This window comes from Vipera ursinii (genome assembly GCF_947247035.1).
Source record: "Vipera ursinii genome assembly, chromosome: Z".
Taxonomy (NCBI): domain Eukaryota; kingdom Metazoa; phylum Chordata; class Lepidosauria; order Squamata; family Viperidae; genus Vipera; species Vipera ursinii.
The window spans coordinates 2,347,806-2,373,397 of NC_139517.1; the positions used below are offsets into that span (position 1 = coordinate 2,347,806).

General features: G+C 45.1%; 1 protein-coding gene across 4 annotated transcripts in view; it reads right to left on the reverse strand.

Moving 5' to 3' along the window:
- Positions 1-25,592, reverse strand: part of LOC310649309 (polyunsaturated fatty acid lipoxygenase ALOX15B-like) — a 39,949-nt gene that overhangs the window by 12,237 nt on the left and 2,120 nt on the right. For 3 of the 4 annotated variants that reach the window (XR_014494210.1, XM_083377652.1, XM_083377650.1), the window contains exons 3-12: positions 25,309-25,444; positions 15,454-15,614; positions 10,554-10,763; positions 8,853-9,057; positions 7,743-7,827; positions 5,578-5,700; positions 4,688-4,791; positions 2,102-2,274; positions 1,504-1,647; positions 465-668 (exon numbers count right to left, since the gene is read on the reverse strand). Coding sequence is in view for 3 of the 4 variants with exons in the window: in XM_083377652.1 (XP_083233778.1) it covers positions 465-668; positions 1,504-1,647; positions 2,102-2,274; positions 4,688-4,791; positions 5,578-5,700; positions 7,743-7,827; positions 8,853-9,057; positions 10,554-10,763; positions 15,454-15,614; positions 25,309-25,396 (1,497 nt within the window). In the remaining variant the exon portion in view is untranslated. The remainder of the gene's footprint in view (positions 1-464; positions 669-1,503; positions 1,648-2,101; positions 2,275-4,687; positions 4,792-5,577; positions 5,701-7,742; positions 7,828-8,852; positions 9,058-10,553; positions 10,764-15,453; positions 15,615-25,308; positions 25,445-25,592) is intronic. The other variant, XM_083377651.1, reaches the window with a different exon arrangement.

Below are 25,592 nucleotides of genomic sequence, written 5' to 3' on the forward strand. Positions count from 1 at the left end.
GAATAGAATAGAATAGAATAGAATAGAATAGAATAGAATAGAATAGAATAGAATAGAATAGAATAGAATAGAATAGAATAGAATAGAATAGAATAGAAATAAGGTATAGAATAGAATAGAATAGAATAGAATAGAATAGAATAGAATAGGAGTATAGTAGGAATAGAGTAGAATAGAATAGAATAGAAGTAAAGTAGGAGTAGAGTAGAGTAGGAGTAGAGTAGAATAGAGTAGGAATAGAGCAGAGCAGAGCAGAGCATAACAGAATAGAACAGAAGCTGGAAGGGACCTTGGAGGTCTTCTAGTCCAGCCCCCTGCTCAAGCAGGAGAACCTATAGTACCATCTCAGACAGGTGACTGTCTAGCCTCTTCTTGAAAAGCTCCAGGGATGGAGCGCCCACGATTCCTGGGGGCTGGCTGTTTACCTGCACCAGAACCCACGTGAGACAGCAATGGATCCATACCTTGAAAACTGGGTGGCACATGGGGAGGTGCCGTAGAGTAGCCATGGTGAAGACCTCGGCCATCAGGTGGGTCTTCAGCAGGTGGGAGATGTTCTGGTGGACGTGGAAATCGGCATTACGGACCCACATCTTAGCCAAGGTCCAATCCCAGCGTGGGTCAGTGGGAAGGAAGATGGGACTCTGGGGGCCGGGGATTTGGCTCAGCTGAGAGAAGGAAGAAAAGAAAGAATGATAGATGTAAAAGAAGGGATTTGTCTGAAATCGTTAAGCGAACCAATGGGTCACTAGGGCAGGGGTCCCCAACCTATGTGTCACAGCCCACTACCGAGCCGGGGCCTGCTGGCCACCGGGACACGGGACGTGTGTGTGCATGCACTCACCCCCACTCACGCTAGCACCTGCAGACCCGTTTGCGCATGTGCATGGGGCTAGTGGCGGAAACGGGGCCAAGAGCGCGTGGAGCTTTTGTGGCCCATTCGTGCATGTGCGCGGGTGCTAGTGGTGGCGCACAGCGCCTGCACAAACAGGGCCGCTGGCCCCGTGCGAGTTGCACAGCCCATTTGCACGTGTGCTAGCGGCGGCTGGCCCCTGCGCCAACGCACAAACAGGCCGCTAGTCCCCGTGCAGATGCGTGCGGCCCGGTTCGCATGCACACACACACATTTCCCAGCTGCTCCCTTTCCTTCCGGGCCACCAGCACGAAAAAGCTGGTGACCTCTGCACTAGGGGGTACGTTTTTCCTGCAAACCAGGAGTAAATGCTGGTTTTTCTGCAAAACGGTCATAACACGGAACGATCGGGGAACGCTGCAGACGAAGGTGGAATAACCGTCAGAATTCCGAATCCAGGTCAGGTACCCCTTGGGTATCTGGAATGACCTCTGCAGTGTCAAAAGAGGTTGTGTGGAGGTAGACCTGCCAGTACCAATGTTGTTGTGGTCAAGAAGACCTTTAACCACCTTGAGGTGTTCCTCTTCAACCGTGTCGAGGTTCAGTGGACCCAACTCTTTCTCAAGCTGGGTTAATCAAAGTGGGTTTACCTGGATGGCTATGGGTACGAGATCCCCAGATGGGCCCTGGTGGAAGAGGCACAAAGGACTGGCCAGGTACTGCTGTTCCCCTTGGATGACGTTGGTCGGGATGCCTTGGAGGATCTTGTAGTCCACTAGGAAGAGGTTCCCCTTCTTTAAACAGAAGAAAGAAAGAAGTTAGAGAGGTCCTTGTTCTCGTTGGGAAAACAGCTCACCTTCACAGCCAAAATGCAGCCCGCAACAAGGAGATGTTCATGTGTGTCCATGGGGAAAGATCAGAAGGTCAAGAAGCTTCAGAAAGATCAGGTCAAGATGGGGGCTTCATAAAGATGAGAAGGTCCAGATGGGGGCTTCATAAAGATGAGAAGGTCCAGATGGGGGCTTCAGGAAATTCAGAAGTCAAGAGGATGGCTTCGGAAAGATCAGAAGGTCAAGATGGTGGCTTCAGGGGTGGAGTCGCAACCACCATCTTCCCTCTACTACTTCTCCTTGGAGATTCCCCAGTTCCTCCACTGAGAAAGTCACTAGGTCAACCCAACCCTAGTGTGGTTCTTGGGGAAGCGCAGCTACAATTCACAAGAGAAAGCTAGAAACCACACCCAGTCACCTGAATTTCTTCCGAGAGAGTGGTGGATTTTCCAAGGGACTCGGCGACCATCTCCTGGGTCACAGGGAAGTTGGCCGGGATCTCGGTGCACTTCTCAATCACCACAGGGTTGACCCCGTTCAGATACTGGTAGCCAAAAAACGTGTCTTCTTCCCAGTGATCAGCCACGTGTTCTGGAGAGTCAGAGGGGATCGAAAGCAAAATAGGAGGTGACTTTCCGATGGATCGTTGAGGTCCGCGCCGAAGATCTTGAAGGTCAGGCTGGACCACGAAGAAGGGAGGACCAACAAGTTGGACAAGGTCCCTTCCAACGCTGTTATTCCACTAGTAAGTCAAAGTTGCAGCGTTACAACTGTCTGTCCTTTCACAACATCCAAGAAAAAGAGCAGGCACAGCTGGAGGTGGAATTAAGTGTGTCATGAACTTAGAATCGTTACATTGCCACAAACGGTTCACCTCCAGCTCCTGAATTCTGTTGACCCTTATTGGGCTCCAATTTAGCATTGAACTTTAATTGACTAGATTCTTGTGCATAAGCTTGAATCAACTAAAGTTCAATACTCAGTAATTTAATGTTTTCCACAGTGGTGGGTGAATTCTGGGAGTGGAAGTCCACCCGTCTTATTTATTTATTTATTTTATTACATTTATATACCGCCCTTTCCCGAAGGACTCAGGGCGGTTTACAGGGTGATTAAAAAAAAGCAGGTTGAGTTTGGAATTCTGGGAGTTGAAGCCCACCCATCTTAAGGCAGGCAAGCTGGGGAATTCTGGGAATCGAAGTCCACCTGTCTTAAAGCAGGCTGGCTGGGGAATTCTGGGAGTTGAAGTCCACTCATCTTAAAGCAGGCTGGCTGGGGAATTCTGGGAGTTGAAGCCCACCCATCTTAAGGCAGGCAAGCTGGGGAATTCTGGGAATCGAAGTCCACCTATCTTAAAGCAGGCTGGCTGGGGAATTCTGGGAATCAAAGTCCACCTATCTTAAAGCAGGCTGGCTGGGGAATTCTGGGTGTCAAAGCCCACCCATCTTAAAGCAGGCTGGCTGGGGAATTCTGGGTGTCAAAGCCCACCCATCTTAAAGCAGGTTGGCTGGGAAATTCTGGGAGTTGAGGTCCACCCATCTTAAAGCAGGCTGACTTTGGAATTATGGGAGTTGAAGCCCACCCATCTTAAGGCAGGCAAGCTGGGGAATTCTGAGAATCGAAGTCCACCTGTCGTAAAGCAGGCTGGCTGGGGAATTCTGGGAGTTGAAGTCCACTCATCTTAAAGCAGGCTGGCTGGGGAATTCTGGGAGTTGAAGTCTACTCATCTTAAAGCAGGTTGGCTGGGGAATTCTGGGAGTTGAGGTCCACCCATCTTAAAGCAGGCTAACGTTGGAATTATGGGAGTTGAAGTCCACCCATCTTAAAGCAGGGTGACTTTGGAATTATGGGAGTTGAAGTCCACCCATCTTAAAGAAGTCTGGCTGGGGAATTCTGGGAGCTGAAGTCCACCCATCTTTAAGAAGTCTGGCTGGGGAATTCTGGGAGGTGAAGTCCACCCATCTTAAAGAAGTCTGGCTGGGGAATTCTGGGAGCTGAAGTCCACCCATCTTTAAAGCCTCTCAATTCTGGAGCTCCATGTTCTGTACATGGCCCACGTTGCTTCTTCCACGGGGCCTGTCGGCCGCTGGAGGACTCCACGGCCGACTCAGAGGAGGAAGCACAGGGGTGGACGTTGGTCCCAGTGTCATGGCCATCTGAAAGCTCCGATGGGGACGAAGGACTGGAGAGGTTGCAGCCAGGGATAGTGGCGGAGCCTGGGCCCTCCGCTGGCCCCCAGACGGAACGGCTGAAACCTCCACGCCTGGAGGGAAGTGATTCAGGAGAGGAGGATCACATGGGGCCAGTGATTGATGCGGGGGCGTGGCGGAGGCCGAGGAGAACAGCGAGAGGCTATGGGCTGGTCTTCGGGGTGGAAGAGTCACTGCTGCTAAGAGACCCTCAGCCAATGGTGGGATTCAGCCAGTTCTCACCAGTTCAGCAGAACCAGTAGCTCATTTCTTGTTGCATTTCCGGAAGCACCATCCACACAGAGAACCGGCAGTTCACCTATTTGAATCCCAGCCCTGCCCTCAGCAGTGGGTAAAAGGCAAGCGCGGATGACGAATAGGCACTCGTCTCCTTGCCGGTGGGCAGTAGTTGGAACTACTCCTGTTAGGAAACTTGCCGGAGTTTCCAAGTGGCGGCGGGAGTCGGGAGCGCCTTCTGAGCATGTACGTGCGCCTTGAGCTGGAGGAGAGCCAGCTTGCCCAAAGGACGCTCGCTGCAAGCGTGCTGAGAGAGTGAGATTAACTCTGGGGTTTTGGGAGGTCCCTGCAGGAGAAAAGGGAGCGAGAGCCGTTTGCCTGGGAGGCAACGAAAAGACTTTCCACAGCTGGCTGCGTGAAACAGCGGGTGCTCCCGAACGAAAGGAACGTTGGAGGTTTATTGGCACGTCTGTTGTCTTCGGGGAATTGGGTCAGGGCACATTTTAGCCACTCCCTACATCGGTGGCCGTGCCGCATTTTGTCCTTCGTCGCCCTCCTCCTCCTCCTTGCATACCAACCTGAAACCAAAGTCTTGTTGAACCAGAAAATCTTGCGGATGTCCTCAAGTCTTTTCCAGGATTCATGGTAGTTCATTAAGCCTTTTAACCTGAACTCCAGCCGCCTGGGGACCCAAGGAGAAAGGGAGAGGGAGTGAATCCGGATCGCCCTTCGGTTGCCGGATCAGGGTGAACCGTTTTTCTTCACAAGCGAGCGAAAGGAATGACAAATTCAAAGGCTTTCCCTGTCAGCCTTCGGTGGGAGATTCCTTCGCTGGGTCTACATGAGCCGCTGGTACATAAAAAGAGAACCCCCCTCCCTTCTAGCACTGATGAGGTTCCCTAGTTAGGTCATGAAACGTCTGCAAGGAAAACAGCCAAGCTCAGAGAGCACCAAGGACCCCATACTCCTCCTCCTCCTCCTCCTCCTCCTCCTCCTCCTCCTTTTTAGCACTGATGATGTTCCCTAGTTGGCCCATGAAACTTCTGCAAGGAAAATAATCAAGTTCAGAGAGCACCAAGGACCACAGTTGTTGTCCTCCTCCTCCTCCTCCTCCTCCTCCTCCTCCTCCTCCCTTCTAGCACTGATGACGTTCCCTAGTTGGGCCATGAAATGACTGCAGGAAAACAGCCAAGCTCAGAGACCACCAAGGACCCCACAGTCCTCCCCCTCCTCCTCTCCAGAAACCCTACTTCTTCTACCACTGTCACCTAGCTGAGCCATGAAACATCTTCAAGAAAGCCACCAATCATACTCCTCCTCCTCCTCCTCCTCCCCTCTGCAGACCCCCTCCCTTCTAGCAATGACAAGGTTCCCTAGTTGGGTCACGGAAGGTCTGCAAGGAGACACCCCCCCCAGCTGAGTGAGAGCCCCAGGGACTCCCCCATCCCGTTCCAGAGCCGGGACTCACGTCAGTTTTGAGCGGACCATGAATGTGCTCATCTTGGTTAAGGAGAACTTGATGTTGGTGTTCATCTCGTCCACGGTCTCCACCGCCACACACCGAGGCAAGCCGGGGGCGAATTCGGCCCACCTTGCGTTTCAAAGGGAGAGATTAAATTCATTTTCAGCCTAGTTTTCACAGCAGCCATCCTGGTGGGTCCCAAAAGACTTTTACAGAACCAAACAGAACAAGATTAAAGAAAGTGGAAACCGCAACAAAATGTGACAGTTGCAGATAGATAGATAGATAGATAGATAGATAGATAGATAGATAGATAGATAGATATAGAGATGGATAGATAGATAGATAGATAAAGGTAAAGGTTCCCCCGCACATGCGTGCTAGTTGTTCCTGACTCTAGGGGCCGGTGCTCATCTCCGTTTCAAACCCGAAGAGCCGGCGCTTGTCCGAGGACGTCTCCATGGTCATGTGGCCGGCATGACTAGACGCCAAAGGCGCACGGAACGCTGTTACCTTCCCACCGGAGTGGTCCCTATTTTTCTACTTGCATTTTTACGTGCTTTCGAACTGCTAGGTTGGCAGAACCTGGGACCAGTAACAGGCGCTCACTCTGTTACGCGGCGCTCAGTATTCGACCCGCCAAACTGCCGACCTTCAGATCGACAAGCTCAGCATCCTAACCCACTGAGCCACCACGTCTTTTTATAGATAGATAGATAGATATAAACATAGATAGTTGTAGATATAGATAGATAGATAGAGATGGATAGATAGATATAGATAGATGTATATATAGAGAAAGAGATAGCTATAGATATATAGAGAGATATAGAGATAGATGTGTAGAGATAGAGATAGATAGATAGATAGATAGATAGATAGATAGATAGATAGATAGATAGATGGATAGATAGATAGATAGATATAATTAATGTTTATAGGGTTAGGTTGTTTTTTTAAAAAACATTCTTAATATTTAGCAAACAGCATGTTGTCTGGGTTCATGTATTTTAAAAAAACAATGAGCAATAATTAATTTCTGTATTATCATCATCAATATGTTAATCACTCAATAGTCTTCATACTAATATATATTCAGTGTTATATATCACGTTCCTTTCTCGCTAACTTGTTTTTCTAGCCATTGATAAAAATTGTCCCACGTTCTAAAGTACACTGCGTCTTCTTTCTCTTTCATCCTTTAATGTCAATCTGTCCATTTCTGCAAAATCCAAAATTTTCTTAATTAGTTGTTCTTCTGTTGGTAAGTTTTCATTTTTTCCAATATTGGGCAAATACAATTCTTGCTGCAGTTAATACATGTAAAATTAAGTATATACAATCTTTCTCATAGTTTCCTCCTATTAGGCCTAACAGAAACAGTTCTGGCTTAAAATCTATGTGTTTTTTTAGTCATTTTTCCCCCCAACCGTATGTGTAGTTTTGACCAAAATCTTTTAGCTTTACGGCAGTTGCAGCTTTAAGACGCCTCCCGAGTAAGCCACTAACTGTGACCTTTTTTTGGAGAAAATCCCTTTCCTTCCTTCTCCTCCCTACTTTCCCCTCTCCATTCCAGACTTACAAGCACAATTGGGGCCAGAACCGCTCTGGCTAAGCGACTCGGTCATTAAGCGAGTCGTGCTTCCTTTTACGACCATTTTTGCCCCGGTCGTTAAGCGAATTCAGCAGGTTCGGAAATCTGGAAAGTTCGCAAAGGGCCCCGGGGACGCTGCAACGGTCATAAACAGGATGGCCAGCCATAAATTTGAAGTTGGTCATAAGTGAGAGGAGCGGTCATAAGTGCGAGGACCTGAATTTTTTTTTTTCCCCTTCCCCAGAATCATGGTAATTTTGAACCGTTGCGAGAGTCGAGGCGCTTTTATAAAACCGTCCGTAAATCGGGGAGACCTTATAACGGAAACGTCAGCGGCCCGAGCCAACTTCAAAAATCGGACAAAACAACCGTCCACAGACACGCGGGCCTAAATCGCGTTTACACACGTCGGCGAAAAGGGTATTTGCAAGACTGTTTGCAGAGAGGAGGCTGCGGTGTGTTGTGCGTGCTGTGGGGGTGTGAGTGTGCTCGGGCCTGCAAGTCTCTTGCGTCGGAATAAAAGGGATGGTTTTTTTTAAAAAAATAAAAATAAAAAACCAGCTCCGGAAAGCCTTACCTGTAGGTGTCCTGCCTGTTTCTCAGCTCCTCCGTCCTGTGTCCCAGGAGGCAAGGGTTCTGACCATCATCACAGATCAATTTGCCTGGCAGAGGAAAAAAAAAAGGAAGGACAATGTCCTTCTGGGCACTGGGTTCAAATCGCGCGTGGGTTTCTGCCAGGGATCTCAGATCCACCAGCAAGGGGGCGGGGCTAACTCTGGGAAAAAAAACAACAAAACCTTCCTATTCCTCAGAAGTGGAGAGGAGAATATTGTCTGAAATGGTACAGGGTTTCCTGCCTGAGCAGGGGGTTGGACTAGATGACCTTCAAGGTCCCTTCCAAAATTATTATTATTATTATTATTATTATTATTATTATTATTATTATTATTATTATTGTTGTTGTTGTTGTTGTTGTTGTTGTTGTTGTTGTTGTTGCTGTTTTTGTTTGTTGTCGTTAAATTTTAAAAATATTGGAATGCGCAGAAACGGATAGGTTAACGTTAAAAATTAAAGAAAAAGAAAGAAACGGAATATTACATGATTTATTTTGCCAATGGTTAGCTGATCGAAACAGAGGTCAGAAAGTTGGAAATATGAGAACATGTGGATTAAGCGAGCGAGATTTGTAACGGATTAGTAAATGCTTTTTAACTGCGATATAACTAATGTTAAGGCTATTTTTAATCATTTGATGGCTATTTTCTAGCATGCGAATGCCTTTTGATAAGATTATCGAACAAGCCGGCCTGGCCTGATGGGTGATGGGTTTGGATTTTAATATTGTTTTAATGCATTTTAACTTATTGTTGTTAGTTTCTGGGCACCTTGTTTAATCTTTTTTAATATTTGTATTCTTGTATTTTTATATGTTTGCCCTGTTCACCGCCCTGAGTCCTTCGGGAGAAGGGCGGTATACAAATAAAATTATTATTATTATTATTATTATTATTATTATTGCAAACGTCACGATTACTCTATTTTAATACTTGCATACCTAGCCAAGAGGTTTAGGTTTTAGGTTTTATTTGATTTGTATACCGCCCTTCTCCCTACGGGATTCTTTCAGGGTTATTATTATTATTATTATTTTATTTCCCAAGATGGGGGATGGACTGGATGGTCTCACCTGTCCCCTCTCTGAGCTCCAGGGTTTGGTAGCCCTCCAGCCACTGGTAGCAAGGGAAATGGAAGGTCTGGCCATCCGGCGCGGTCAGCTGGACGAAGTCGCAGAACCAGGGATCCTCGGGGAAAAATTGATACGGTTCCTTGTGGAGACGGATTAAAAGCAGGGGACCCAGGTCACGATCGCTCAGGATCTCGTAGTCATCCACCTAAGGGAAGAAGAGGATCTGTTGCAGGACGGAAGCACTACCGGTTGGACATCTGTCTGTCGAGGCCCTCATTAACCCAGAACAAAGAAATTAGGGAAAAGGTAAGAATAGAATCGAACGGAACGGAATGGAACAGGACAGAATAGAAGAATAAAAATACAGAATAGAATAGAATAGAATAGAATAGAATAGAATAGAATAGAATAGAACAGAATAGAACAGAATAGAATAGAAATAGAATATTAGAATAGAAATTAGAATAGAATAGAATAATAAAATATAGAAGAGAAGAGAATATAAATTAGAACAGAATAGAAATAGAAGACAATATACCAGAACAGAATAGAATAAAATAAAATATAAGAATAGAATAGAATAATAAAATACAGAATAGAATAGAATAGAATAGAATAGAATAGAATAGAATAGAATAGAATAGAAATTTGAATAGAATAGAAATAGAAGAGAATACAACAGAACAGAATAGAATAAAATATTAGTATAGAAGTTAGAATAGAATAGAATAATAAAATATATAAGAGAATATAAATTAGAACAGAATAGAAATAGAAGAGAATATACCAGAACAGAACAGAATAAAATAAAATATTAGAATAGAATAGAATAATAAAATACAGAATAGAATAGAATAGAATAGAATAATTAAATATAGAATAGAATAGAATAGAATAGAATAGAATAGAATAGAATAGAATAGAATAGAATAGAATAGAATAGAATAGAATAGAATAGAATAGAATAGAATAGAATAGAATAGAATGGAATAGAATGGAATAGAATGGAATGGAATAGAATGGAATGGAATAGAAACTGGAAGGGACCTTGGAGGTCTTCTAGTCCAACCCCCTGCTTTGGCAGGAGAACCTAAGCAGATGGTGGAGCAGAGGGTCCAAGATGCTGTGGACTGCTCACTTGTCAGTTCTGAAGGCACTTAAGGGACAGGTGTGTACCTGTAGATAGTCCTCAACTTACAACCATTTGTTTTAGTGGCCGTTCAAAGTTACAACAGCCCTGAAAAAAGTGACCTACAACTGTGTTGCACGCTTACGACCGTTGCAGCCTCCTCGTGGTCACGGGATCAAAATTTCAGATGCTTGGCCACTGACTCCTATCTATGATGGTCCCAGGGGAGGGGGGCGCAATACATGATCCCCTTTTTTGCGACCGCCCGTCGAGCCAAGTCAACGGGGGAAAGCCGGGTTCGCTTACACAACCGAGCGCCTGGCTTCAAAATGGCAGCGATTCGCTTAACGACCGCGGCAAGGGAAGTCGTAAAAAACAGGGGGGAGAGTAAAAAAGTAGTATCCCTTAACTGTGGTTGTGGCCGTCGAGTCCACCGATAATAAATCAGCGAAGCCACAACGCTCTGCACGGTGGCGAGTCGCCAGTGCGAAGGGAATTCTGCAAGGTTGCAAAGCCTAAAGATGGCCTCTCGCCTGCCCTTCCCCTGCCTGAGCCCAGGGTGCGAATCTCACCGCCCCGGGGATGAAGTCCTTCCCGGTCTTATCCAGGAGCTGCTTAGGGCTTTTCCCCTTTAAGCCCACCAGGGTGATGGAGATGGAGTCGAAGGTGGCGGAACCCCAAATCTTCCCGGTGGCGACTCGGACTTTGTACACCAAGGGTGGCGTTGCATCCCTGCAAGACCCGGAACTCCATCTTCTCCCAAAATTCTTCTTTTCCTGCTCCTGGAGGAGGAGAAAAGGTGAGATGGAGGATTGCACGCTTCGGAATTGAAAGGACAACAGCGATTTTTGTTAATATAAGCGGGGAGATAGCAGCTGGACGTCCGTGTTGTTGTTGTTGTTTTTACTTCTGAAGACTTTTCGCTTCTCGTCCCAGGAGCTTCTTCAGTTCTGTCCGGAGGGTGGGGAAATGGAAGGATTTATGTTCCTTTGCAGATCGCTGGTCATTTGCGTTCTTTTGGAGGGTCGTTGAGGCCCTCAGGTGCTTTTTTTTCAGGAGGCAAACTGGATCTTCCGGTTTTTCTTTGAAGACATTTCGCTTCTCAGCCGAGAAGCTTCTTCGACTCCTACTGGACGGTGGGGGAATGGAAGGATTTATACTCCTTGCGGGCAGCTGGTCATTTGCACCCTTTTAGAGAGTCGTTGAGGCCATCTGGAGGTTTATCTTGTGTCCTCAGGCTCAGCTGAGTGGTGCAAATGGGCGTGGAGCCTTCTTGGAAACACCGAAACGACTGTGTGGTAGACTGAAGGTAGAGGATGTGATTTGCACCACTCGGGTGACTCTGAGGACACAGGTAAAACTCCAGGTGGCCTCAACAGCTCTCTAAAAGAAGGCAAATGACCAGCTGTCTGCAAGGAGTATAAATCCTTCCCTTTCCCACCATTCAGTCAGAAATGAAGAAAGCTTCTGGGATGAGAAGCGAAACCTCTTCAAAGAAACGCAAGAAAGTCCAGTTGGCTCCTGGAAAAAGCACCCTTGGGACAAACCTCCAAGCGGCCTCAACGGCTCTCTAAAAGAAGGCAAATGACCAGCTCTCTGCAAGGAGTATAAATCCTCCCATTCCCCACCGTCTAGTCGGAGCAGTAGAAGCTTCTGGGAGGAGAAACCTCCCTTCCCCTAATTTCCTTTTTTTTTAAAAAAAAAATTTTTTTATTAATTTTCCAATATTACAATTATATCTTTGAAAAGCAACGTGGTGTCTGGGTTACAATAGTTCCATTTCCTACATATGTATATTATTACAAATCTCCAGTTGTTATATCCAATAATTTCCTCTCTTTTTTCCTTTAACACAGTTTGTCTCTTATCTAAATTAACATACTCCTTATTTTATCCGTCAGCTATTTAGTAGTTTTTTATATATTTATTTTAACATTCCATCTTTAAACCATCGATCCCCTTATAACTTTTCCCAGCTTTAATTTTGCACTAAAATGTAAGTTAACCGTTTGAAATTTATCATTTCCAAATTTCTGAGTGACCCCATTTCCCTTGGTCACAATTCTCTCCAATACCTAGTAACCCAGATACGTATCTATCTCATTTGCATACCAACAGATTAGTAGTACAATATAATATTCTTATTTGGATTGTAATTGCCACATACTGTAGATTCAGTCACCAAGATTTCTCCCATTTCAGCATTTAATACATCCTCTCTCTTCTCCTTTATATCCGCTCTCTCGTGCTTAAAAGGTAAAGGTAAAGGTTCCCCCGCACATGCGTGCTAGTCGTTTCCGACTCTAGGGGCCGGTGCTCATCTCCGTTTCAAAGCCGAAGAGCCAGCGCTTGTCCGAGGACGTCTCCGTGGTCATGTGGCCGGCATGACTAGACGCCAAAGGCGCACGGAACGCTGTTACCTTCCCACCGGAGTGGTCCCTATTTTTCTACTTGCATTTTTATGTGCTTTTGAACTGCTAGGTTGGCAGAAGCTGGGACGAGTAACAGGCGCTCCCTCTGCTACGCGGCACTCGGGATTCGACCCGCCAAACTGCCGACCTTCTGATCGACAAGCTCAGCATCCTAACCCACTGAGCCACCGCGTCCCCTCTCGTGCTTAGGCTTATAAAAATACGAAGGAAATCCCCTAATTTCCTATAGGTTGGTTTCCTTCGTATTTTTTTAATACTCGGACAAAACAATAAAAAGTCGGTGCTTAAAAAAAGAAAGGAAAAAAGATTGCAGGATGGAGACAGGAGGAAATTTATCTCGCCAGAAGCCGAAGCACCTAACATCCCCCACTACCACCACCACCTTGGACCACAGAAATTTGGCCTCAAGGATGCGTCTCCCGTCTGTTATGACTCAGGGCCAGCCGGTGGGTCCGGCAGCTGGTTCAGATGTATCGGATGACTCAGATGAGGGGGAGGAGGAGGGTGTGGAAGACGAACCGGCTGATGATGGCTTGGAGGCTTTGCAGAGCCCTCAGCCGGGGACCTCTTCTCAGCTGCGTGAGCCTGATAGTGCGGAGGATGATGACCCACAGCTGGCCCTGTTCAAGGACGCCCGACGCAGGAGGCAGTCGAGCAGGAACAAACAAAGAAAGGCTGTGGGACTCCTCGGGAGGAGGCACAGGGAGACCACGCCCTGAACTCTAAATAAAAGGAGTGTTTGGGGAGGGGCTGGTTGCTGAAAGCAACCCTTCCGCTTGAGGATTCAAGTTCCAGTGTTTTTGTTTCTTGTTCTGTTAATTGACTAATAAATCTTGGCAGACGCTTTTCAGCCTTGGACGCTCTCCAGTCTCTTCTGTTTGAATAGGGGTTTGCCTTACTACAAGGCCGGAAGAGGGCTGGTTCAGAACACCGTCTTACAAATCTGACCGATTTGTATCTTGCAAGCTTGACCGACCAGTTGCGCTGGCCAATCAAACTGCTTTATTGTCCAGCGCAAAACTGGTCAAGCCTGCAAGATACATACCTGTCAAATATATAAGGGGGATTGTAACAATTCTTTTTTTAAAAAACAAACTTCTGGGTCATTTTGAAGAATACTATAATTCTAAAAAAAAAATGGTTCGTGAAGGTGCCCGTTTCTTCTCTTCCCTCCACCTCTTCCTTTCCTTTTATGATGTTGCTCCAGAAGGAAAGTTTTATCACTCGTATTATCTTCTGGGGGCCTTTTTCTTTTTATAAATATTTTATTAATCCCTGGAGATTTTCAAGAAGAGACTGGACATCCACCTGTCTGAGAGGATATAGGTTCTCCTGCTTGAGCAGGGGGCTGGACTAGAAGACCTCCAAGGTCCCTTCCAGCTTCTATTCTATTCTATTCTGTTCTGTTCTGTTCTGTTCTGTTCTGTTCTGTTCTGTTCTTTCCATTTCCATTCCATATTTTCTATTCTATTCTATTCTATTCTGTTCTGTTCTATTCTATTCTTTCTTATTCTATTCTATTCTATTCTATTCTGTTCTGTTCTGCTCTGTTCTGTTCTTTCCATTTCCATTCCATATATTCTATTCTATTCTATTCTATTCTATTCTATTCTATTCTATTCTATTCTATTCTATTCTATTCTATTCTATTCTATTCTTTCTTATTCTATTCTATTCTTTCTTATTCTATTCTATTCTATTCTTTCTTATTCTATTCTATTCTATTCTATTCTTTCTTATTCTATTCTATTCTATTCTATTCTATTCTATTCTATTCTATTCTATTCTATTCTATTCTATTCTATTCTATTCTATTCTATTCTTTCCATTTCCATTCCATATTTTCTATTCTGTTCTATTCTATTCTATTCTATTCTATTCTATTGTATTCTATTCTATTCTATTCTTCTATTCCTCTAACTTTGCAGGCAAATACTTAATAAACAGCGTGTTGTCTGGGTCCATTAGTAATCCAGTGGTCTATATTAACTTCTTGAGTATAGAAGATCCATTATTGTACCATCAAATGTTTCCTCTCTTCTTCCAATGGTACCTGTTTTCCCACACGAGGCAAATAGAATTCTTATTGTTATTAAGTCTATATATAATTGAGTATCAACATCTTTGTTACATTTTTCTGATAATATCGATAACGTCAGTTTAAGATATCTTTTCTAACCAAAACATTACTTAATTGCATTTGCATTTAATATCCATATGTTCAACCAGTATCCTGTTTTCTCTCTCTCTCTCTTTTTATTTTAATTTCCCATCTGTGTTCCAAAATGCCTCTATTTTTATAATTCCAAAGTAAGTTATATTGGGGGTAACCAAAAGCTTCCCTTGCTAGAAACAGAATTATTGTTATAACTAGAATGATAAGATTTATAATTAGAATATTAGATGTTGGTGTGAGAAGCGAAACAGGAAAACGCTAAGGAGTTTGAATAAGGGAAGCCTTTTTCAGATGACGGGATAAAACATGCGAAGAAAATCAAAAATTGCAATTTCACTGACTTTGCTTGTCGGTCGCAAAAAAAGGGGATTACGGGACCCCAGGACACTGCGACCGTCATAAATATGAATCAGTTGCCAAGCGTCCGAATTTTGATCGCGTGGCCCCGGGACTCTGCGACCGTCGTAAATACAAGTCAGTTGCAAAGCATCTGAATGTTGATCATGTGACCCCGGGACTCTACGACTGTCGTAAATCTGAGTCACTTGCCAAGTGTCCAAATTTTGATCCTGGGATCCTGGGACACTGAGACCGTCATAAGTACGAGTCAGTTGTCAAGCATCCAAATTTTGATCACGGGACCATGGAAATGCTGCAATGGTCGTAAGTATGAAAAATGATCATAAGTGACTTTTGTAACTTCAAACGGCCACTAAACGAAGGGTTTAAGTAAGCCGAGGACTACCTACCTCGTGCGACTCACTTAACGACAGCCAACAGAAGTTTCCTTTGCGGTCACAAGTCGAGGACTGCACGCACACACTCGCAAAAAAAAACCAACAACAACCCAACAGATAATCTTACCTGCATTTCTCTTTGCAAAATGGCGGCTTTTCCTAATAACAGAAAACCACATCCTTGAATTCCCGGGAATCCAGCCCAAGGCCTGGATGTGTTTAGACTCGTCTGGTTCAAACCAGGGTTGCCAAAACCAGCCAATTTTCTCCAAGGATCACCGCTGTAGGCTGCAAAAAAAAAAAAAAAAAAAAACCAGGACTTTTTTTTTCTTCCCAAAAGACCCTGGGTCATCTGGGTCCATTTCCTGCTTGAAGAAAACAATGCGCTGATTTATTGCAGCGGAAAATTTATTGCAGCCCTGATAAATCAGGCCATTGTTGAATTTTTTTCTCTCTCTCCTTAATATCCATTTTGGCTGAGAAGCGAAGCAACCTTTTGACCCCAGGCTGCAAAAGGGCGTGTTAACTTCCAGTCACAATCTCATTTCTCCCAGCTGTTCCCCGCTCTTGCATCACTGCTGCAACAACCCCTTTTTAATCACTTCCCTTTATTCCTTAAGCCTTGCACAATATTTATTTACTGGGGTCATTGGCCAGCCAGAGAGAGAGAGAAATACACAAGCCCAAAGTGGTTTATGAGGCTGCCTGGATTGGAATGGGATGGGATGGGTTGACTCAAGGTTGACTCAGCCTTCCATCCTTCCCAGGTAGGTAAAATGAGGACCCAGATTGTTGGGGGCAATTAAGCTGACTTTGTAATAATGCCGCTTGGGGTGTGTGTGAAAGCCCTAATAAGCAGGCATATACATAGAATGAAGGCTACTGCTAAGCTTGTAAGCCGCCCTGAGTCTTCGGAGAAGGGCGGGATATAAATGGAATTAAAATAAAAAAAATAAATAGGGTAGAATAAAGAATAGCACAGCACAGCATAGCATGGAATGGAATGAAATGGAATATAGAATATGGAATAGGATAGGATAGGATGGAATATAATAATAATATAAAAATAGAAATAGGGATAGGATAGGATAGGATAGGATAGGATAGAAATATAGAAATAGAAATAGAAATAAGAATAGAATAGAATAGAATAGAATAGAATAATAATATTGAAATAGAAATAGAAATAAGAATAGAATAGAATAGAATAGAATAGAATAGAATAGAATAGAATAGAATAGAATAGAATAGAATAGAATAGAATAGAATAGAATAGAATAGAAAATATGGAATAGAACAGAATAGAATAGAATAGAATAGAATAGAATTGAATAGAATTGAATTGAATTGAATAGAATAGAAAATATGGAATAGAATTGAATAGAATAGAATAGAATAGAATAGAATAGAATAGAATAGAGTTACAGAGTTGGAAGGGATAACAGATTAATAATGGACAGAATTAAATAAAATACAGAATAGAGTAGAAGAATAATGGATAGAATAAAATAGAAAACAGAATAGAGCAGAGTAGAATAATAATGGATAGAATAAAATAGAAAACAGATTAGAGTAGAGTAGAGTAGAGTAGAGTAGAGTAGAATAACAGGGTTGGAAGGGACCTTGTAGGTCATCTAGTCCAACCCCCCAACCAAGCAGGAGACCCGACACCATTTCTGACAGATGGCAGTCCAGTTTCTCCTTGAAAGCTTTCAGTGGCGAAGCTTCCACAACGTCATGTTTAAAACATGAAAAAAAACACCCAAATCTCGAAGGTAATTAATGATAAATAAGCTGGTTCCAGATGGGTAGTGATGCACAGCTGCAGATAGTCCTTTAATTGCCTTTCATTTAGTTTGAAGTTACAGCAGCGCTCAAAAAAAAAAAAGGATTTGGGAGCGTTTTTCACACTTACAACTTGATCGAAATTGGGATGCTTGCAAACTGACTCGCACTTATGACGGTCGCAGCGTCCTGGGCAAGGGGGTGGCGGTCATGCAATCCCCTGTTGCACGCTTGCGTCCATCAAATTCAACGGGGAAAGGTGGATTCCCTTAGCAGGTTAAGTACGAACTAAACAACCGCAGCGATTTGCGGCACGGAAGGTTGTCAAGTGGGGCAAAACTGACTTGTTTCGCTTAGTGGCGGAAAGTTAGGGCTCCATTGCGGTCGTAAGTCAAGGACTAGCTGTCTTTGCCAAACCCTCAAGTTGCCATCGAATTGAACGAGTCCGCCCAGGGAATTCCTAAGAACTCTTAAACGTTTTCGTGTTTTTTTTCCTGCAGTGTAAACTAACTTCTCTGGAAAATTCCCCCACCCACTTTTTGCAAAATGCTCACATTGTGCATTGTTGCTTTTTTTTTTTTTTTTAAAAAGATTTTGACCTCCCTTTCACTTATTTTTTTTTTAAAAAAGTGCTTAATTACTTTTAAGTTACAGCCTTGCAGGATAACTTTCCAGCAATGAAAGCAAACTCAAATTCCACTTTTTTTTTTCTTTTTTGCGTGGGAGAGGGTGGTACACAATGTCAACACAATTCTGCAGCTCCCTGGCAGAGCTGAATCGGCACAAAGGGGAACTATTTGGCAAAACAAAAAAAAAGTTGGTTCAAATCCAACTGAAACGTGGTTGAAGGCCGATGACCTCTTTACTTCCAGGCTAATAAAGACATTTTGATCCCCAGAATGGCGGAACGGCTGCAAAAGCTGATGTAGTTAGCAGAGATGGCTAAATTGACTGCTTTGATCAATACTATATCTATATCTCTATATCTCTATCTATCTCTATCTCTATCTCTATCTCTAATAATAATAATAATAATAAGAAGAAGAAGAAGAAGAAGAAGAAGAAGGAGAAGGAGAAGGAGAAGGAGAAGGAGAAGGAGAAGGAGAAGGAGAAGGAGAAGGAGAAGGAGAAGGAGAAGGAGGAGAAGGAGAAGTTGGAAGGGACCTTGGAGGTCATCTAGTCCAACCCCCAGCTCAGACAGGAAACCCTATACCATTTCAGGCAAATGGCTGTCCAGTCTCTTCTTAAAAACTTCCAGTGTTTAAGAAGAGACTGGACAGCCATTTGTCTGAAATGGTATAGGGTTTCCTGCCTGAGCAGGGGGTTGGACTAGAAGACCTCCAAGGTCCCTTCCAACTCTGTCATTCTGTGAAATTCTGAAAAAAGATCTTTTTTTAATAATAATAATAATAATAAAAAATGTCCATATATTTCTGGGAAGCTCAGCCACAACTTCTAGCAGGCCTTATAACCATTTTGTTTAGCGACCCGCTCAAAGTTACAATGGCCCTGGGAAAAGTGACTTCCCAGCAGTCCTCGCACTTACGACCAGCACGGTTTCTCTACGGTCACGGGATCAAAAAAAATTGGGCGTTGGGCATCCAGCCCCGTATTCACAACAGTTGTAGCGTCGTCCCCTTGGCGACCATGCCAGCTGGCTTTCGACAAGCGAAGCCAACCTGGGGGTGGGAGCCAGATTTGCTTAATGACTGGGTGATTCAGTTACCGACTGCACCGACTGACTTCACAATTGTAGCCAGAAAGGTCATAAAACCGGGTGCGACTCATTTAGCGATATAAATTCTCCTCCCCATTGTGGGAGCCAGTTTTTGGTTTTTTTTGCCTCTGTTTAAATACCTTCCGTTCAGGGTAGAACAACACAACTTACTGTTGTGTTTGAATTGTGACTGTGACAAGCCCACAGCAGCCAGAAATTCCACGAACGCAACTTTGGCACGTTAGCTGCAGGTTTTAAAACCAACGCAGGCGGTCCTCAACTTATGGCCACAACATTTCTAGTGTGAAGCAAGACTACTCTTATTTGACCCCCTTTCTTGCCACGGTTGTTAAGTGGATCGCAGCTGCCGTTAGCCACACAGTCATTAACTGAATCTAGCTTGTCCACACCAATGTAGGCAGTCCTCGGCTTATGGCTACAGTTGAGAGCAAGTGAGTTTTAACTCGATTATAAAACCATTTTTGGCCAGGTGCGTTAAGCAAATTTGTCTGAAATGGTATAGGTTCTCCTGCTGGAGCAGGGGGCTGGACTAGATGTCCTCCAAGATCCCTTCCAACTTCTTCTCCTCCTTCTCCTCCTCTTCTCCTACCCCTCCTCCTCCTCCTCCTTCACCTCTTCCTCTCATTACTGTTGCTGTTGTTGTTATTATTATTATATCATTGCAGTTGTTCAGTTAGTAACACAGTTGTTAATTGAATCCGACTTCCCCATTGGCTTTGCTTGTCAGGTCACAAAAGGAGGAAGCACCCTCAGACCGTCATAAATACGAGGCAACGTCCAAATTTTGACCACCTGACCACGGGGAGGCTGCAACGGTCGTAAGTGCAAAACGCAGTCAGGAGTCACTTTCTTCAGGGCCCTCGTCACTTTGAACGGCCGCTAAACAAGTGAAGACAATCCGTAACTGGAGGATGAAGACGTTAAATACACACACACACACACACACACACACACACACACCCAAAAAGGGAATTTTTCAAAGATCCAAGATCAGGGAGAAAAAAAAACGGGAGAAAACGTCCTGTCAGCTGAAGAAATCTTGGGGATTACTGCAGCAAATGCAAATCGTAGGTTATTATTTCGAAATCACGACGTTAAGAAACGAAATGAAATTAAGAAGGATGTGTTAACACAGGGGAAATAAAATGTCGTCACCTCGATGAAGAGGAAAGTCTGGCCGAGGGGGATGGGTTTTATTTCGTTTTGGTTTTTTTTTTGCCGTTCGCCACATTAGAATTAGGACAGAATAGAGCCGGAAGGGACCTTGGAGGTCATCTAGTCCAGCCCCCTGCTCCAGCAGGAGAACCTATCCCATTTCAGACAGGTGATTGTCTAGCCTCTTCTTAAAATGGAGGAGGAGGAGGAGGAGGAGGAGGAGGAGGAGGAGGAGGAGGAGAATAGAGCCGGAAGGGACCTTGGAGGTCATCTAGTCCAGCCCCCTGCTCCAGCAGGAGAACCTATCCCATTTCAGACAGGTGATTGTCTAGCCTCTTCTTAAAATGGAGGAGGAGGAGGAGGAGGAGGAGGAGGAGGAGAATAGAGCCGGAAGGGACCTTGGAGGTCATCTAGTCCAGCCCCCTGCTCCAGCAGGAGAACCTATCCCATTTCAGACAGGTGATTGTCTAGCCTCTTCTTAAAATGGAGGAGGAGGAGGAGGAGGAGGAGAATAGAGCCGGAAGGGACCTTGGAGGTCATCTAGTCCAGCCCCCTGCTCCAGCAGGAGAACCTATCCCATTTCAGACAGGTGATTGTCTAGCCTCTTCTTAAAATGGAGGAGGAGGAGGAGGAGGTGGAGGAGGAGGAGGATAGAGCCGGAAGGGACCTTGGAGGTCATCTAGTCCATCCCCCTGCTCCAGCAGGAGAACCTATCCCATTTCAGACAGGTGATTGTCTAGCCTCTTCTTAAAATGGAGGAGGAGGAGGAGGAGGAGAATAGAGCCGGAAGGGAGCTTGGAGGTCATCTAGTCCAGCCCCGTTCAAGCAGGAGAATCTATCCCATTTCAGACAAGCGACTGTTTTTAGCCTCTTCTTAAAAACCTCCAGGGATGGAGCACCCAGGATTTCTGGTGGCAGGCTGTTCCACTGGTTAATGGTCCTCACTCTCAGGACATTTCGCCTTAATTCCAGGTTTGGGGCAAATAGCAAAGTGAAATAAAACCTAGAGAAAAAGCAGGGTCTACACCTAGGTAGGGGGAAAAAAATAATTTAAAAAAAGTCCACGTTCAGATGAGGCGAAACCTGGCTGAAAAAACACAGCAACGGTGAGAGGGACCTTAAAGGCGAGCCAGCCGTGTGCGGCGGCAGCCCCCCCCCCCAAAAAAAAAGCCAACACGACCCTCGGCTGTATAAACAAGAGGCCCGGAATCAAAACCAGGTGAAGTGTTTTAGCAGCGGCTTCCGTAAAGCCTTAGTAAGGCCAGAGTTGGAATGAGGCATCCAGTTTCTCGGACACCGCTTCACCAAAAAAAAAAAAAAAAAAAAAAAAAGAGGATGAGACTTTGGGAAAAAAAAACGCAGAGAAGAGCAACTAAGATGATTAAAAAGTCCAAAGGACGGCTGCGGGATTTGGGGTTTGGCCAGCCTAGAGAAAAGAAGGATTTGGACGGTGGGGGGAGGGGGGGAGACAGGATAGCAGTCTTCCAGTATCGAATCCCGAGTGCCACGTAACAGAGGGAGCGCCTGTTACGCGTCCCAGCTTCTGCCAACCTAGCAGTTCGAAAGCACGTCAAAATGCAAGTAGAAAAATAGGGACCACTCCGGTGGGAAGGGAACAGCGTTCCGTGCGCCTTTGGCGTCTAGTGATGCCGGCCACATGACCACGGAGACGTCCTCGGACAAACTCTGGCTCTTCGGCTTTCAAATGGAGATGAGCACCGGCCCCTAGAGTTGGAAACGACTAGCACGCATGTGTGGGGGAACCTTTACCTTTACCTCTTTTACCCAAAGAAGAGGGGGGGGCTCAACTTATTTTCCAAAGCACCTGAAAGCCGGACCAAAAAAAAACAAAAAAAAAACAACAGATGGGAAATGAGAAGCAGCCTGGAATTAAGGAGAAACTTCCTGACGGTGAGGACAATTAAACCGGTGGAACAGCTGGCCACCAGATGTTGTGGGCGCTCCTTCCCTGGAGGTTCTTAAGAAGAGATTGGACGACCATCTGTCTGACATGGCATTGGGTGTCCTGCTTGAGCAGGGGGGGTTTATTTGTTTATTTATTTATAATTGAATTTCTATACCGCCCTTCTCCCGAAGGACTCAGGGCGTTGTACAGGGCAGTGAAAGCTTTACATACCAAAGTTGAAATGAAATTAAATTAATTAAGCCCTAACAATAAATAATTAAAAATACCCCAAACCCTTAAACCAAGCCGGCCTGTTCAAATAAATAGGTTTTCAGATCCCGGCGGAAAGAGCGAAGGTCGGGAGCCATCTGGAGGTCAACCGGTAATTGATTCCAAAGGGTTGGACTAGAAGACCTTTAAGGTCCCTTACAACTCTATCCTCCTCCTCCCCCTCCCCCTCCTCCTCCAAGAAGAGATTGGATAACTATCTGTCTGAAACGGGTTAGGTTCTCCTGCTTGAGCAGGGGGTTGGACTAGAGGACCTCCAAGGCCCCTTCCAGCTCTCCTCTGATGGGACTGCCTTGCGTTGTTGTGGGGTTTATTATTATTATTATTATTATTATTATTATTATTATTATTATTATTATTATTATTATTATTATTATTGACAACTGATCAACCATTCAAACAGTAGCCAAAAAAAAAAATAGGCACTATTTAAATTCGGCCCGCAAGGGAAAAAAGAAACCACAAATTAAAAGTGTTGCAAAGTGTAGAGGAAAACGCAGGGCTGGGTTTACCGGTTTGGGAAATATATTTTGCATGCATGTATTTTTGCGGTTTGGTTTTGGATGGAAGGAGCAGAACGTTGCAGAGAGACGAAATTCATTTAGAGTTAGAAGGTCACAGCCTGAGGCTTGGGTGGCGTGTGGGTACTTAAAGGGTGCAATAAAGTTTTTAAAAAAATAATAAGGTGGTTTTTAAAAATTATTTCCTGAGAGGTCTCCCGTCGACAATACGGGCTACGACAGAATAACAACAGAAAAACGGAATCGGAAGGGGCCTTCGAGGTCATCTAGTCCAACCCCCTGCTCAACAAGCAGGAGGCCCTGTATACCATTTTAGACAAACGCTTGTCCGATCCCGTCTTAAAAACCTGGGTGCAGGTAGACCTCGACTTGTGACTGTAACGAAGCCCGGAATAACACAAAAACACAACCATACAATCGCTTATATGATTGCGGTTCAAGGCACCCGTGCAACCCACCTGATTTTATCACAACTCTGCGGTGGTCATTAAGCAAGCACCCTGGTCATTAAGCGAGTCAGTGCATTCCTACGGGCAGGTTTGGTTTTTGTGTTTTTTTGCTGGGAACTGACCGAAAAGATCAGTTCCCAGCCTCCCCCCCCCCCAAAAAAGCGGGTCATAAATTGTGTCACGTTGAATGCTTCAACCGGTTGTAAAGATGTGTCTGAAATTTCGTCATGTCCCTCTGTGTGTGTGTGCGCGCGTGTGTGTATGTATATATATGTACATATATATATGTGTATATGTATGTATATGTGTGTGTGTGTGTGTGTGTGTGTGTGACATTAATGGACAGCTAGGAAAAAAAACAACCACGGGCAGATTGTTTCAATATATGACCAGTGCGGTGAGATTACAGCTAGTTCTTCATTTACAACCGCTTGTTTAGCGACCGTTCTAAATTATAACAGCGCTGGGAAAAAAAAGTGAGTTAGGACGGCCTTTCGTACTTGCGACCGTCGCAGCGTCCCTCCCCCTATGGTCGCGGGATCAAAATTCAGATGTTTGCCAACCGACTCTTATTTATGACGGTCGCAGCGTCCCCCGCGGGGGGGGGGGTGTCACGCGATTTCGACGGGCAAAGTCAACGGGGGAATTGGGGTTCGCTTAGCGACCGTCTTCCCTAGCTTAACAACTGCAGTCGTTCCCTTAACAACTTTGGCAAGTGAAGCTGTCAAATGGGGCAAAACTGACTTTTAACAAGGGTCTCACTTAACAGCAGAAAATTTGGGCTCCGCTGTGGTCGCAAGTCGAGGACTGCCTGTATTTGTTTGGCGACTGATCGAAAGTTACAATGACACTGAAAAGGGAGGAAGGAAGGAAGGAAGGAAGGAAGGAAGGAAGGAAGGAAGGAAGGAAGGACAGAAAGAAGGGAGGATGGGAGAAAGGGAGGACAATAGAGAAGGAAGGAAGGAAGGAAGGAAGGAAGGAAGGAAGGAAGGAAGGAAGGAAGGAAAGAAGGAAGGAAGGAAGGAAGGAAGGACAGACAGAAAAAAGGGAGGATGGGAGAAAGGGAGGACAATAGAGAAGGGAGGAAGGAAGAAAGGAAGGAAGGAAGGAAGGAAGGAAGGAAGGAAGGAAGGAAGGAAGGACAGACAGAAAGAAGGGAGGATGGGAGAAAGGGAGGACAACAGAGAAGGAAGGAAGGAAGGAAGGAAGGAAGGAAGGAAGGAAGGAAGGAAGGAAGGAAGGAAGGACAGACAGAAAGAAGGGAGGATGGGAGAAAGGGAGGACAATAGAGAAGGAAGGAAGGAAGGAAGGAAGGAAGGAAGGAAGGAAGGAAGGACAGACAGAAAGAAGGGAGGATGGGAGAAAGGGAGGACAATAGAGAAGGAAGGAAGGAAGGAAGGAAGGAAGGAAGGAAGGAAGGAAGGAAGGAAGGACAGACAGAAAGAAGGGAGGATGGGAGAAAGGGAGGACAATAGAGAAGGAAGGAAGGAAGGAAGGAAGGAAGAAAGAAAGGAAGGAAGGAAGGAAGGAAGGAAGGAAGGAAGGACAGACAGAAAGAAGGGAGGATGGGAGAAAGGGAGGACAATAGAGAAGGAAGGAAGGAAGGAAGGAAGGAAGAAAGAAAGGAAGGAAGGAAGGAAGGAAGGAAGGAAGGACAGACAGAAAGAAGGGAGGATGGGAGAAAGGGAGGACAATAGAGAAGGAAGGAAGGAAGGAAGGAAGAAAGAAAGGAAGGAAGGAAGGAAGGAAGGAAGGAAGGAAGGACAGAAAGAAGGGAGGATGGGAGAAAGGGAGGACAATAGAGAAGGAAGGAAGGAAGGAAGGAAGGAAGGAAGGAAGGAAGGATGGAAGGATGGAAGGAAGGAAGGGAGGGAGGAAGGAAGGAAGGGAGGAAGGGAGGGAGGGAGGGAGGGAGGGAGGAAGGAAGGAAGGAAGGAAGGAAGGAAGGAAGGAAGGAAGGAAGGAAGGGCGGGCCACGGCAAGAAAGGTCGGGAAATGGGGCCAGGCTCACTTCACAAATGTCTCCCTCGGCGACATAAATTTTTGGTCGCAAGCCGAGGACCCCGTGTCGTTCAGCCCCTGATCAAGAGCATCGCTTTTTTGGGCCTCTGGATCTCACAGCAAGAATCCGGAATCTTACCTCTGGCTGAATTTTGTGGGAAAATTCGGCCGCTGTTCAGGAGAACCGTCCAAGTTCTTTGCAACTTCGGAACCGCTTTGAGCTGCATTTTGGGGCACTTTAAGGCAATTTAAGCCAACTTATTCCGCCGACATTCCTAAGAGGCAAAAGCATCCCAGAGGGAATTTTTATTATTATTATTATTTTTTCCCCCAACATCAAAGGCCGGCGCTGAAATTGCAAAAGTCATTTTTATTGTTTATATATTTTTCCCCTCTGGCCTTCCTAGCGGGCTGCCTCCAGGG